Source organism: Paralichthys olivaceus, chromosome 16 (assembly GCF_024713975.1).
Source record: "Paralichthys olivaceus isolate ysfri-2021 chromosome 16, ASM2471397v2, whole genome shotgun sequence".
NCBI classification, from domain to species: domain Eukaryota; kingdom Metazoa; phylum Chordata; class Actinopteri; order Pleuronectiformes; family Paralichthyidae; genus Paralichthys; species Paralichthys olivaceus.
The window spans coordinates 12,166,931-12,181,423 of NC_091108.1; the positions used below are offsets into that span (position 1 = coordinate 12,166,931).

General features: G+C 44.0%; 1 protein-coding gene across 50 annotated transcripts in view; it reads left to right on the top strand.

Annotated features, from left to right (window-relative positions):
- Positions 1 to 719: 719 nt before the first annotated feature.
- The window catches only part of mbnl1 (muscleblind-like splicing regulator 1), a 38,667-nt gene continuing 24,893 nt past the window's right edge, over positions 720 to 14,493 (top strand). For 26 of the 50 annotated variants that reach the window (XM_069511235.1, XM_069511237.1, XM_069511236.1 and 23 more), the window contains exons 1-2: positions 5,569 to 6,225; positions 12,145 to 13,191. In XM_069511235.1, coding sequence (XP_069367336.1) covers positions 13,018 to 13,191 — 174 coding nt within the window. In that variant the 5' untranslated portion in view covers positions 5,569 to 6,225; positions 12,145 to 13,017. Of the gene's footprint in view, positions 6,226 to 11,543; positions 11,740 to 12,144; positions 13,192 to 14,493 lie in introns of those variants that run through there. The other 24 variants (XM_069511244.1, XM_069511240.1, XM_069511249.1 and 21 more) reach the window with 6 other exon arrangements.

Genomic DNA, 14,493 nt, shown 5'->3' on the forward strand with positions numbered 1-14,493 from the left:
TGTGATGTGTTGCAGATACTGTGCAACCTGCTCTGTATGTTTTTTCTGCTGACAGAACACTTGTTGTCTGCCTCCCACTCTTCATTGCTCTTTCCCCTTTGCTGTGCTGTCCAGTGTGATTGACCGTGTCTCTTTCTCTGTGCTGGCAGCTGCGGACAGGTGCTGAGTGCTGCTGAGTGTTGCTGTGTGTGTGTGTGTGTGTGTGTGTGTGTGTGTGTGTGTGTGTGTGCGTGTGCGTGTGCGTGTGTGTCTGTGCGTGTGTGTGTGGGCTCCAGGGGCCTGGTTCAACATTCCAGTGATAGTTTGATAGACACAGACCTTGGGGGAGGAAGAGGTGGGGGCCAGATTCCTGTACAAACTTCAATGAAGAAGAGCTGAGGGGGTAAGTGAAATCCTCTGATGATATAGCCACTGTGGGGATTTTGATAACATACTGCAAGTTCCCTTTATTTTCAAAGTCTCAACTGCAGCCTTTACGACACCCTACTTCCTGATTTACAGAGCTGTTTCTCTGCTTATCTCTCAGGCTCCAAACTGCTCTAATGTCACAGGGACTTCCTCTTTCACACACTCACAGGCTGCAAGGCTGCGCACACAAATATTATACACAAAGTCTATACACACCTATTTGAAAATGGAGTGAAAGAGGAAGTTATAAAAAAGCGTATTCAGAGAGAGGCGGGGGCAATAACAAGGTGACCATATTTGGTATCAGTAGATAATGCAAGCAGAAGATGCAAATGAGATAAGGAGTGGTTGTCATGGAGACTTGATGTTGCGCAGTGATGGTTCGCTGCAAACCTGACCACATTTGTGGTATGGCCGTTGCCAAGCAGAAGGTGCTATTATGAGAGAGTGAGAGAAGAAGAGGAAGAGAGAAATGAAAATGTTAGTTCATCCCACAATGCATTGCGTCAGCATGCCCTGTGTTGAAGTGGCTTTGTCTGTCCTAGTGTCACATCAGCCAGAGACGGACACACAGGTAAGCTCTCTCTGTGAAATCACTCTCTATAACAATAATACCTGTAGAAAACTTAAATTAATTGTAATGTTATTCAGTGTTTCCACTGAAGCTTGTACTTTTTAATGGGGGGAAGTTTTCTTTAAGATCATAGAACACATGTTACTCTGTAACATGACTTCTGAGATGTAAAACGAGTTTCATCTTCACAGCATTATAACTGCAGGTTAATGTTGCTGAAAGCTCAAGTGAAAGAGCTTTTTGCAAAGGGTGCTTCCATTCATTTTCATTTTATCTCCAAGATAGGCTTCAAGCTTGAATAGTGCACACTCACACACACACTCACTGTGCATGAGACTCACTCTCATGCACAGTGGTGTCAGATGGGGACAAGACAGTGTGCTATTTCCTCTCTCTGTATTTCAAACCTGACAGCTTGAATTGCACCTGCTTCCCCTCACTGCGTCAAAGTGGAAAGAAGTTAGGAGAAAACCACAAAGTAATCAGCAGCTACACATGACTGCACATTCATTCTAGAATAGGAGCATTTGGCAGCATACAAACATTTACAACTTGTCCCACTTTCATGAATATTTTTAGTCATGTGTGGCATATTTATAGGATAAGTGTTTATCTCGAAGGAATACATAAAACCTGAGCAGAAGTCGTTTGCATCGTCCAAAGTAAACTGTATTGCCCAATGGCTGACATTGAATGCAGCGCTCTGTTGTGGGCTTTTCTGCAACTGTGTACTGTTACAGTTATTGCAGTGACGGTCTGTAATGGGAGTGTAATGTGTATTTGCGGCCTTAGTGACTGATGAGCTGTCAGGGTTTGGCACACAAAAGCTCTGGGACATTTCCTCAGTGGAGTGAGAGTTCACATCAGCCAGCCAGTGTCATTTACAGAAGGCTGGGAAATAGCAGAGTGTTGAGATGATAGGAGCTTAAGGTGGAAAGTTGTGTTCATCAGGGAGGAGCGAGAGAAAATAAGGGTGGACGGAGGTGAAAGGTTTGATGGTTCGACTGATGAAAAAGGGGGATTGTTCAGGTCAAGTTTTAATGTGATAGATTAAGATTAGAGAGAAAGTTTGCAGGAGTTTCTAGAATATTCTGAGCTTCCTATATTTACATTTGGCTAATTATTTCTCTGCATTTGTAGGACTTTCAAAAGACAATCCTACAATTACCATAATGCAATTCGAAAGTGACATTACAAGGGTTATTTTTCTCCAGAGCCACAAAACACATTGTGCAACTGATTTCTGTTCTAACAGGCTCAGTAGTACTCCTACTACTGCACTGATCTCGACATGTAAAATTGGTGGAATTTCCCTTTACCTAAAAGCACACACGTGCACCTCTTCCTGTTGTCGGTTGGCCAACAGAGTTTGCTCAACCTGAGTATGTTGATTCCTGTTGCTCTTTGCGCAAACTTGAACTGCTCTTGCTCTAAAGAAAACAAGAGTCACACCAGTGCCCTTATCTGTGAGATACAAGATATGAGATTGATGTTGAAATATATATCTGATGTCACTGAGTAGAAAAATAGAAATTTGCTCCTGCTCTACATTTGATAAGATAAAACGCAGAATGAAACCTGATAGTACGACGATGAGCCGAATGAACAAACCATCTGGTTGCTGCAAAGCTTGGCTCAGTACCCGCACCTCTAATTGGACGAGGGGAATACGGTCCTGTGGGTTCTGACAAATAGAGAAGTGGTTGTGATTCTCTCCAAGCGGCAAGTTTAGGTAAATTAAACTGTAGTCATAAATGAGATTAAGTGATGAAAAGACTCAGATATAGCGTATTGAGAATAATAATGAATAGGAAAGTTTGGACTATAGCGGCACAGAGGAGAAAAGGAAAGACTGGCGTACACTCAGCTGCTCCAGAAGAAAGGAAGAGGGGAAATTCCACGTCAATGTCAAGAGTTTCACATAGAGCCCAGATCTTTGGAGGGTTTACTAATGCGTCTCCTGTTGAGTCACAACAATATTAGTCATCTAATTTTTTTTACATTGTGGGTCAAAGAAAATTCCAATTGGATGTTAGAATGACCTTCTGCTTCCATTGATCAGTTGTCAATCGGACTACTCATTCTAATGTAAAAGACATATGTTTTCTTGCAGGGCTTTTTCCATGATGAAAAATAGATCTCCTTATATTCCTAATAATGTGACTAACAGGACACAAGGAATAATGTCACTATCTGACTAAACTTGATCAACTCAGAAAATTACTACCGTGATTTTTTTCTTTCGTCAGATGTACACAGCATGTTTTTTTTAAGTGTGCTGGCACATTTCACCAGAACATTGGCTAGGTAAGGGGTTCGCACTGCAGCTGGGGCCCTACCACAGATTGTCACCCAGGGATTAAAGGCCCGCTGTGAAAATTAGAGATGACTTATCACCGGCTTTGTATTAAACAGTCGTCCAGCAGTAGAAACTGGTCCAAAGAGAGAGGGAGGGAAGGGGTAGAACAGAACGACAGCTGAGGTCCTACAGTTTTACATAGGTAATACATTGGGATATTTTTTCAACATATTATATATGTATATCCAGTGACCAGGCTGATAGATTGCCATACCACATTATAGGTGCAGGTGTGCTCACAGACAAAGTGGATTCAGCTGCAGTATGTGTAATTTGCTCTCTTTATAATTTAAAATACATTTCAAAGCCAATTGCAGTATTCTAAATAAGCAGCATTATAAATGCACTCTCCCCTTGATCACAATGAAATGAAGTGAGTTATAGACAATACGCAGGATCAGTCAGACAACTTGGCGTCAGCTCACAGCTCAAAAATCTGTTAAGATTCCTGCAGATGCCAAGGCCACTATATCTCCATGGCTACCGGACATTGCAGCATCAGGTCAAAATCAAATTCTTGGAGTCTCTTTTTAGCCTCTCTGGCTTTCCTCTGGATGCTGGGGTTGTGGTGGCAGAAGCCTCGAGTCAATAACAAAACAGGAGAGTTGGCAGTAGCAGTTACTTCAGTGTTGTCTTGGGTTAGCCTTTTTCATAATGGGCTGCTGACCTGCAACCAAACTACACACGTCTGCATCTTTGTGAAAAGTTGTTTCCTGAGTATTTAGACACTCTGAATAACCGTGTACTAACAGTCCAGTTTGGTTCAGTGCATTTCACAGACTCCTGTGTTATATTGTGGGCTGTGAGGCTGAGCTGAGGTGTCTCATGGTTGTATCTGAATAGAAGAATGAGTTAATGTGTTAGCTCTATTTCTTTAAATATTTTGTTCCTCCAATTGTTTTAATTGCTTTTAATTGTTTCTCCTTATACTCCATTAAGTCCCTTGTTTACCTTGATTCTTTCTCACTCTTTCCTGTCTCACATTCAACATCACTATCACGGCATTTACTTCTGAGGCCTTTTCCCTACTGCGCATGGCTTTCCCTTTGCTCTTATGTTTATCCTGTAACTAATTTCCCTTCGTTTTTCTCCTTCTTCATCTTCTGACTGTGTTTACCCTAATCTTTCCTTCCTCCCTTGTCCCTCCCTCCTTCCCCGGCCTCACTGGAAAGGCAAGGGCAGTATTGCTGTAACTGAGCCAGCACTTCCTGGTGTTGTTTTGGGGGGCGTGGCTTGCCTTCAGTGAGGAAGAGAGGGAGGGCGAGTGGACTGCAGGATCTGTATGCCCAGTGCAGTCAGGGCTCTCTCCTCCTCCTCCTCGTTTTCCTCCTCCTCCTCCACAGCTGTTGCTACTGCCGCCCAGTGAGCAGCACTTTCATCGAGCAGCAGACAGACGATCCAGAGGCTGGGGAGTCAGTAGAGACACAGACCAGCCCGTCTCAGTACAGCTCAGCCCCGCTCAGCCACTTCAAGAGGCAGGGGAGGGGAGACACTAGCGCACACTGCCAGTGCTGCAACGCACACACACAATCAGACACATACACACACACACACATACAATTACACAGACAACCACTCCTCCTCTCCCTCTCTCTCTCTCCCTCTCTCTCTCTCTCTCTCTCTCTCCCTCTCCCTATCTCACTCTGGTGCTCGGCTCTGCACAGCTCCTCCACTCATTCGCTGCTGATTCACTCGCTCACTCGCTTGCCTCTCTTCTGCCAGTCGCTCTGCCTTGCTGCGCTCTGCCTGCCTGAGAATGGTCCAGCCGGTGCCTGGGGGTCTGCTGTCGCGGCCTGTCTGAACACACGCATAAACACACAGAGCCAATCGACACGCGGAAGCACACACACACAAACTGGAGAGCTATGTGAGAGGTAAGATCTCGGTTCATAACCCTCCTCCTTGTCTCATTGGTTTATCTAGATCTTTCCTCCTGTGTGTGCTGCAGTCTTCACTTTCCAAAGTAGGTGCCTGTGCAGTGGAGCATAGGTGGAGATATGGGGATTATTGTCCTTACTGTCTGCTGTGTGTGCACATTCAGTATGTGAGCCACAGGGTTAACATGTATTTGCTGTGGCTTTTTTTATAGATATAGGCAGGCACACACACGTGCACGTAGACACACAGACACACACAGTTAGACACATTCTTGGCTGAAAGCAGACAGTCACACAATAGCTACTTCCTCAGGGTAGCGCTAGTTAGCAAGAAAATTTGCTCTGTGTGTGTGTGTGTGTGTGTGTGTGTGTGTGTGTGTGTGTGTGTGTATATGTTTTGAGGGCCGTGGTTGTTCCAGGAAGCAGTGGAGAAGATCAATAGATCGCCCACTCAGCTTTCATTCCCTCCATCTGACTCAACATTGGACATGTTGGGAGTTATCCTGCAGGGCTTGGTTAACAAGGAGAATGGTAAAATTTGTTTCTCTCTTACCTCTTCCCTCCCTTGCTGCGTCAGCCCAAAGGGGGAAGCATGGTTTTGCATGTGTGCCTGTGTGTTTCTGCGTGTGTTTGCTGTGTAAGGCAAACTCCCGCCCCGCTGCATGTAAATTATGTGTGACATGTGAAGCCGCTGCTACCTTATATGGTGAGCACAGTATTTCAGTACAGTAGAATCTTGCCAAGCATTCCGGGTCGCGGGAGGAGAGAGTGTGTGAGAGGGTGACTCTGTCTGTGGGAGTGTGTGTGTGTGTGTCTCGGTGTGTGTGTGTGACTAAGTGAGTGTTTGCATGTGTCTGTCAGAGGGGGAGTTAACTGAGAGAGAGGAAGAAGGAAGAAAGTTGAAGAGAGAAGGAAAGAGGGGCAAGAACGAGTGAGGGAGTGAGACAAGGAGAAGTGGCCCAGTAAAAAAAGGGATTTTACTTGTCGATGTCTAAACTGGAGTAAAAGTAAGTAGCTTCTTACTTTATAAACGCTTTGGGAGATTATGTGAGATTACCCTGTTAACGTTTTCCTTTCTATTCAGAAGTGAATTTTGTCTTTGTGGATCATACTAAGATAAATGGACCATAAGCGTTTTCATATGTGCGATTATATCTGGCTATTTGTCAGGCTCACATACAATAATTTTTGTACTTTTTTTTGCATTCATTTGTTCTTTATTAGAACCCAAAAATGAATTATAGCCGGACGTGTGTCTGGTGAAATACAGATGATATAAAAGTGGTATAAGAGCTAGGGAACCTTCAGAGCTAAAAACTCCAGCCTGGGCTCCCTCTTCTCCTCTCTTTGTCCCTCTCCTCTCCACCTCTGCCCTCCTCCCCTCGCCTCTCTGTGTGTTTCCTTTTGGTGGTGTGTCCGTGGTTGGGGCGATGATGAGGAATGTTGTTGTTGTGACTTAGAGAGATTCAGGGTGGCTCAGACGGTAGCTCACACACAAGTATGTGCAGACGTGCAAGCATGCGCAGCACAGACAGATGTGTGGCAGATTGCATTGTCGAGACCAAAAAATCCCTGTGGCAGCACCGCTGCAGGTAGACTGCTGATTTCTGTCTTGCAGAAGCGTGAGAAACATGATGTTGATGTCAATGTGCCTGTAGTAGGTAGAAATATCACATTACTCTATGTCTTTGATTGCATATGTGTTTAAATGGAGGTGCAAATTGCTCTCCTTGAATGTGTGTTGCCTATGATTTAGGATCTGCCCTACAGACAGGATTATATGCATGATTGAATCTTCGCTGACAGTTTAAGCCTTTATTAAAGGAGGGCTTCTCTGTATGTTCCTACTGTGTTTTGACCACATTTCAACCCTTGTGAGCAACAGTTTGACATAGCTTGGGCTGAGTAAGACACCTTCCACTTCCACTAAGCTAAAATGAATTAGCTTCAACAACTGTGGGAGAGACAGCTATTTATTACACCAGTGATTTAATTTAATTAAGCCCTTAGCCTGCCATCATACATATCAGTTTTTATTTCCTATCAAGCAATAAGTAATTTCTGTGTAAGGTTTCTGTTTTCAGACATTGCAGTACAGAGAATACATAGTCAGTGTTCGTCTGTGTCTGAACTACACAGTCATGGTCAAAAGCAGGAGAAGCAGCATGTGAAGCTGCTGTTTGTGCAGGCAGTAATAAGTGTGGAGTTATTTCTTGGTTGTTCTGTCCAGAGGTACACGTGTCAACACAGGCCTTGTCCTTGTTTTTCTACCCCCCTGTAGCTGCATCGGCTACTGCTCACAGACGCAGCATCTCTATCTCTGAAGGAGCGACCCACAACATTTAATAACACCTTCTAGGCCCAATATTCTCTCACTCACAATCTCTTTTAAATGTACATCTCTATCAAGCCGTTGTTTCTATCGATGTTACTGCAGTGGATCTATGTGGATCTTAGTCAGTGAATGTGGGTATGTTACCTGCATTAGCAACATCTGCCCTCCATGAAAATGATTGCCTCAGGAAAAGAAGAAGATAACACTTAATCACCTAAAACTGCCCTGATGTGTTTTTTATCCATAGTTGTCTTTTGGATAGCAACTAGATTAAGCCATACCTGTATATATATAAATATGGATACAAATACAGGAATAAAAAAACAGCCTCTCAGTAGAGTGGTAATCCATCAATATCTGCTCAAATGGCTTAATTTCAATGTTTTGCAATCTTTATACTTTATCGGAGGGATGAACATCATTCTTTTGTAAGATATGACTTCATCGAATATCAATTAGTTTTAGATCTGCTGACTTGTGAGGTTATAAGATTCACATTGTATGAACATGCATCATTTGTTATGCTTTCTTCGCTCTTGGATTTTTCTGAAATTTGTCACCTGTTTGTATATGTCGAAAACATGTCTCAGCACATTGACACAGGCGACATCAATTTGAGCCAATGAACCACTCATTACACCGTAGTCCGGCCATTATCCCCCACTGTCTGTTGACTGCATCACATCCTTACACACACATACACACACACACACAAAGATGCAGTGTTGCACACAGGCAGATATTCACCACGGCTTAGGAATACTCAGTGTCAGGACACATAGAGGTTTTGTAAAGGTTTGTATTTGTGTGTCTTGCCAGTGTGTGCATGTGTGTGTATGTGCGTGCGTGCATAGCTCTGTCCATGTATGCTAAACAAGAGATCACATTGTCTCCAGAGGTTCGCTCTCAGAGGAATCAATAGCCATTGTTGGTTGTGTGTTCCTTGGCTAAGACTCACTTTCAGAACTGCGTTACTTAATCTGATGACAAACAAGTAAAAGTACTAGTTGAGATATGTTAACACCAGGAAAGAAGATAACCATGGTGGACATTACTCTAATGTGCTGGATCGAGGCTATTCCTGTGAGCTGCGTTTCATCAACAACCTTTACTCATAATAAAACCAAGCTCAAATGTAGTGTTACATTTATCATTTTAATGCAATGTACTGTTGACCTAACTCTATAACTCCCCTACAGACCTCACTGGGCTCAACCATATGAAAGGTTTTGTAGAAGAGCAATGGTGGATAGAGTAGCAGGCTTTGGTTTCTGTGTGTGTGTGTGTCAGTGTAAAAGAGATCAAGAGACAGCGAGGAGAACATGCTCACGTGTCCATATATGCACCCATGTATGTGTGCATAAAGGTCAGTGAGGGCAATATTGACCTGCTGTATCCTGAACGCATGGAACAGACGCATGAGCAGCAGCAGCAGTGAGACCTTGGGGGTTGCATTTCTTCCAGCGTCCTCCGCTGTTTTGACCTGTCTCAGCACACTGTCACCCTGACTACACTTCTGTCAATATGCTGAAACCACTCCTTTTACTGAATGGCATCAAACCAAAAGAGAAGAACGCCTCCTTCTCTGCAGTCAAAGCCGAAAATAGAAGCTCAGGCTAGAAGCTATGGGTTTGTTGGTTAGGTTGCCATAGCATGTATTTTGAAATTTACAGAGAATCATATCTTTATTTGTGCTTCAGCTTTGTCTCCTCTCAAACTGCATCAGTTAGTGTAGTCAATGTATTATTTTTTGCGTGACTATGCAGAACAGCGCCTCCAGTAACTCACGACCTGTGGTGTCAAGCATTGCCAAACTCCTCAAATAATGTTGCATTCAGTTGTTTCTCAGGAAGTCTTATCATAACTGTGAACCACACCCTCTTTCTTGTTGTCTCTGGCAGTTAGTCACAATGACAACTTCAAGACCAGCCCAGATTAGCATGTCCCTTAGATTGCTCTTACTTTTCACTCATGCCTTCATAAAAGAAAAAAACTCACTGTGTTTGAAAACCTCATAATGTCAGAGTAAAGCGTCTTCACTTCGTTGAGTACTGAATAATTTCGGACTCATTACCGAGAGAAAAGAAAAGACATGGAAGGCTTGCTTTTCATGTCAGAAACTGTCTGTGCCACTGAGGCATATGCTGGTGTCACATGACCATGAGCTGATGGTGTTGTGCTGATACTGAAGATATACTTCCCTTCCTGCAGCCACATAATGTTTCTACCACGTGTCCAATAGAGGGAAAGAAACCTCGCGAGCTCTCTCGCCATCTTCCCTTCCTCCATTGTGGTTGACCTTGCACCAGCTTGCAAGACCTTGAAGTCCGAGGGAGTGCTGCTGAACGCAAGCCAGACAGTCACATTGAGGGCATAAAAGACAGAAGCACGGACGGAGTGAAAAGAAAAGAAGACATAAGAAGTGTCCGCTGGTTTTAAACAGTGGTTAGAGGAGAGAAGTAGATATTTTACAGTTGTCTATTTGAAAAGGGTGCCTTGGAGACAAAGAGCACTGACAGTTAAAGTGGGATTAGATAGAGGGAGTGGTACACTGACAAGAAAGACCATAGACATGAAGAAATCAATAGGGGAAGGGTGTCCATGTCCAGGCATGATGGATCATGATGAGTCCTCATTATCACTCTGGCACTGCCTTGCACCAAGCTATGTTCTCTCTCACAGATATCTGCTCGTCTGACTCGAATAGAAAACATAGAAACATATTAAGCAGCCAGGCTGAATGCAGGGGTCGTCAGCTTTACCCATATCAAGACATAACATTCTCTCATTTGACTTATGAGTTCAGAAACAGTTGTCGCTTACCTGAATTTACCTTATTACAAGTCATATTTTTCACCCTGTCAGACTTAGCTGCAGCAATAAATTCGAGCAGAGTCAACATTATATGATGTTACAAACAGATCTGAAGGCATACAGGGTTACGCAGAAAGATAAGAGTTGGCTGACTTGGCATTTTCACAGCAATAAACATAATGATGAATGACTGAGTTCATGGGAATAGACCCGCCTTAAGCAATGTAAACATAAAAATGGCTTGGTGCACATAAGACTGGGGGTTGGGTTCCAACTCAGTCAAACCGCTTTTAGTAAGAAATGTTTTTTAGCATTAAACTGTATAAGAAACCACTTCTGTCATTTGAAAATATTGAATCTTTGCTGTTTGTATTTTATTGAAAAGTTCATTTGTTTTAGAGGCCTGTTTAAAGTGCGTGATATGGAAGATAATTTGCTGTGTTTGTGTTTTTGACGTGTGCTCCTGGGTGTGTGCATGCTGCGGGTAGGGCAGTTGTAGAATTTCCGTTACGTTTATGCAAGCAATTCAAAGGTCGTTTGTAGCAGCAGCGCTATATTTGCTATCGAAGGGGTCATCCAAGGTGAAACCAAGCAGTTTCTTGCTTCGCTCTGTTTGTCTCTCAAACATTTATCCATGTTGCTGGGTCATCATGACCAGGGCTGTGCTACTGCATGGCTCTGATATAGCATGTTGCAATGCTGCAAAGTTAGCAACGGTTCATAGCATTGCTGGAGGTTCACATGCTGTTCTGGGAAAAGCGATTTCTCTACAGAGGGTGTGGTGAGTTACCCTGCCTGTGCGATAAGAGCAGAATGGGCCCCCGGGAGCCCAATAATTCAGATTCCCCCTGCGAACCCTCTACAGTGGATTCACCAAATATAGTAACCTCTCGTGATCTCTTCTGCATGTAATATAGAGGACAATATTCAAGCGAAATGATGTAATGATTGTATTATGATATTATCACAGTAGGCAAGGTTACATCTGTGTGAGATCATCACTGCATAGCTGCCATGATGGCACATGAAATGGAGAATAATGTGAGACAAGATCTTATGTGAAAGGTTGTTTGTTTTAAAAAAACTCATCATATGTTCATGACATAGAAATACTGAACAGTTATTAGTTGAGTCTGTGTCTCTTCCGCCAGTAGCAGGCAGGTCAGCCTCCTCCCCCTGCTCTCACCTGGCGCTTAGCCCAGAATGTTGCAGCAACTCTGCTAGCTCTCATTGGTCCTCACACCACTGTGTGAGAAGGGAAATGACTAACCTCTTCTCCCTCATGCCCTGCCTCGACTTCCCCATTGCTTTCACTCTTCCTTTCTTTCACCTCTAAGCACACTTGCGATGGCCGGCTTTGCTGTATTCGAATGTAAGTGATACAGGCTTTGATCGAGTTTTTCCTGCATCGGGCAGAAGAGGTGGAAAGTTGTGAATAGCTGCTTTGTGCATTTTCTATGTGTGTATGAGGGAGAGTGTGTGGTGTGTATGAGTGTGGCGTGATGTGTGTATGCACACCATGTGTGTTTAGAGCGCAGGGAGGGTGAAAGTATTATTTGTCTTAGCTGACACCCCTGCATATCTGACATTTTTACATATTCTTCATTCCCACAGCTGCATAATTTAGTAGTGGAATTACTTTAAAAATGCTCCAGGTCAGAACCTCCTACGAAAGATAAACGAGAGAGAAAACAAACCTGGAAGTTTTCTTTGTACATGTATTATCAGACTAATCTTTCTTTCTGCCTTTCCTTCCTTTCTATCTCTCTCTCCCCAGAGGAAGTGCCTTCCCTGAGGTCTGCTGCAGCTTTGACCTGCTTCTACAGCTGAAGCACCACCCAGCCCCCCCCCTCCCTGCCTTGCACGCTTGCTGCCACAGAAACAGGAGTGCAAGGACAACAACCACACCCTCCTCGCAGCCTACGGTTCGACCTGCTCGTCCTCTCACCATCATCACCATCCACTCCTCGCAGCAAGGCCCCATCCTGAACTCTCCTTAAAAGACGGCCCAGCTGCCCAACCGCTCACCACCAGCTGACCAGCCTTACCACAGCAGCTCGACACACCACCAGGCCCACGCAGCATCTCACACACCTTGCCTTTAACCTTCGCCTTTGACCCTGTAAGCCTCCACTTGGTCCTCAGTGTCCTTAACCTTCCTGTAGCAGGTTACACCCAGACTGTCACCTTTGTTGCCTGCATCACTGCGCCAAACCAGAGGGCTCTCGCTTTGGCCTGTCCGTCTGCTTGCCGCCTTGGCTTGTGAACAGTGTAGATGAGACTGTTCAGCCAGCAATAACCAGTGAGAGTGGAAAGTCAAGCCGAGACTGGCAACTTAATTGTTAGACCAAGTTGTCTGCTGGATATAAATCACTTTGTCAGTGGTTGTCTAATAAGGAAAATGATCCATTAACATCCCCAGCGATACATTGTGCTGTAACATTTCACTTTGGACAAGGAGCCGTCAAAGTCAATAGGAGCTTTTCTTTTTTTGAAAGTTTCATTTCAACTTGACACAAAAGTATCAAAGACTTTAACTGCACCGATAAATAAGCAAAAAGAAGACCTTAAAGTTGTGGATTACACTAGAGGAACTTTATTCACGCTTTAACCCATCTCCTCCCAGAATACATTTTGCCAGCGTGTTGCCATGGCAATGAACATAGCACATATCCGTGACACAAAGTGGCTGACACTGGAAGTATGTAGGGAGTTCCAGAGGGGCACGTGCTCACGCTCTGACCAGGAGTGCAAGTTCGCTCATCCCGCCAAGAGCTGTCAGGTGGACAACGGACGGGTCATTGCTTGCTTCGACTCACTCAAGGTAAGGAAGTGGAGGGTGGTGCACGGGGGATTCAAACAGACCACAGATAAGAGTCTGTGAGACTTAGCACATTTAGACTGACAGACCGTTTAAGGATATAATGGGTTGCAAACTAGAAATAGTAGTTTATAGTCTACATGAAAAGCTATTGCACCATCTGGCCTCAGCATGTGCTCTGCTTGGTTCTGCCCATTTCTGGTCAGGTGACTAGAACATGTGATCAAGGGTGGGGGTGGAGGGGTGTTCAGCGTTTTAGATTCAGGAAGCAGAAGTCATACATTTCCAACAGCACTGAGGAATTTAAAAGGACAGACTGAAGTATTTTGGCTGGTGTTACTGCATCTTTTCAAACAGGAGACATTCGTATTTCCGACTGATTACACAGAACATAAACACAGTGGCACGAACTTACAACATCAGCCCAGTCCCTCTGCCTTGTGCCAGCTTTTGAATAGGAAAACACTAGTGATTAGTCTGTAACATGTACAAACTTATGCGAGTGCCCTGAGCACACCGTGTCTCAGAGGCGAGCGAGGAACGAAGTGATAGCGTCATCATGCGGCTTTCACTCAGTCAAACCACTTCCTGCACAGAGGCCTCGGGGCAGTTGGTGGGGGTGTATCTCTATATGGATGTGTGTGTTTTCGAGCAAGGATGGGGGCAGAATTGGGGCACCGTATGCAGTACTTTTCCATTTTGTAGTAGGAAAGCAAACATCTCTTTTTTCTTTCTCTCTCTCATTCTTTGTCTTTCACAATCTGTCTTTTTATCAGAACACTCATCTCTAGAGATGGGCGGACCTCAACCCAAAGTTTCCAGCCTTTACACACACACACACACACACACACACACACACTTTTTTTTCTTACCTCTGTTTATATTCTGCCCCTCCAGACATTGATGACTCGTGGCCATTGGCAGTGTGTTAACAGGGTAGGGTTATGATGAGGACAGCGTGTGTGAGTCGACTCAGAGAACAGCGTTTATAGCCAGATGTGGACAGAGGAACATTGTCGGGCCCAAGCTGAACTCGTCCCAAGTTTCCTCACAATGTGGCAACAACTCTGCGTTTGTGTGTCAAAATTTGCAAAAGATGAATTAAATAATATTTAATCCTATCGAAAGGGACTGCAACCACCATTCTGTCTAATTTCCATAGATCTCTTGAGTTAATTAGAAAAATTGAGAATGTGCCAACTTTGCTAAACAGAAGCCAGGCAGGGCAAGAAACACAAGCAGTCACATGATCATATTTGTACTTACATATTAACTATAGTAAGTGTGACAAATCATACTTCAGTA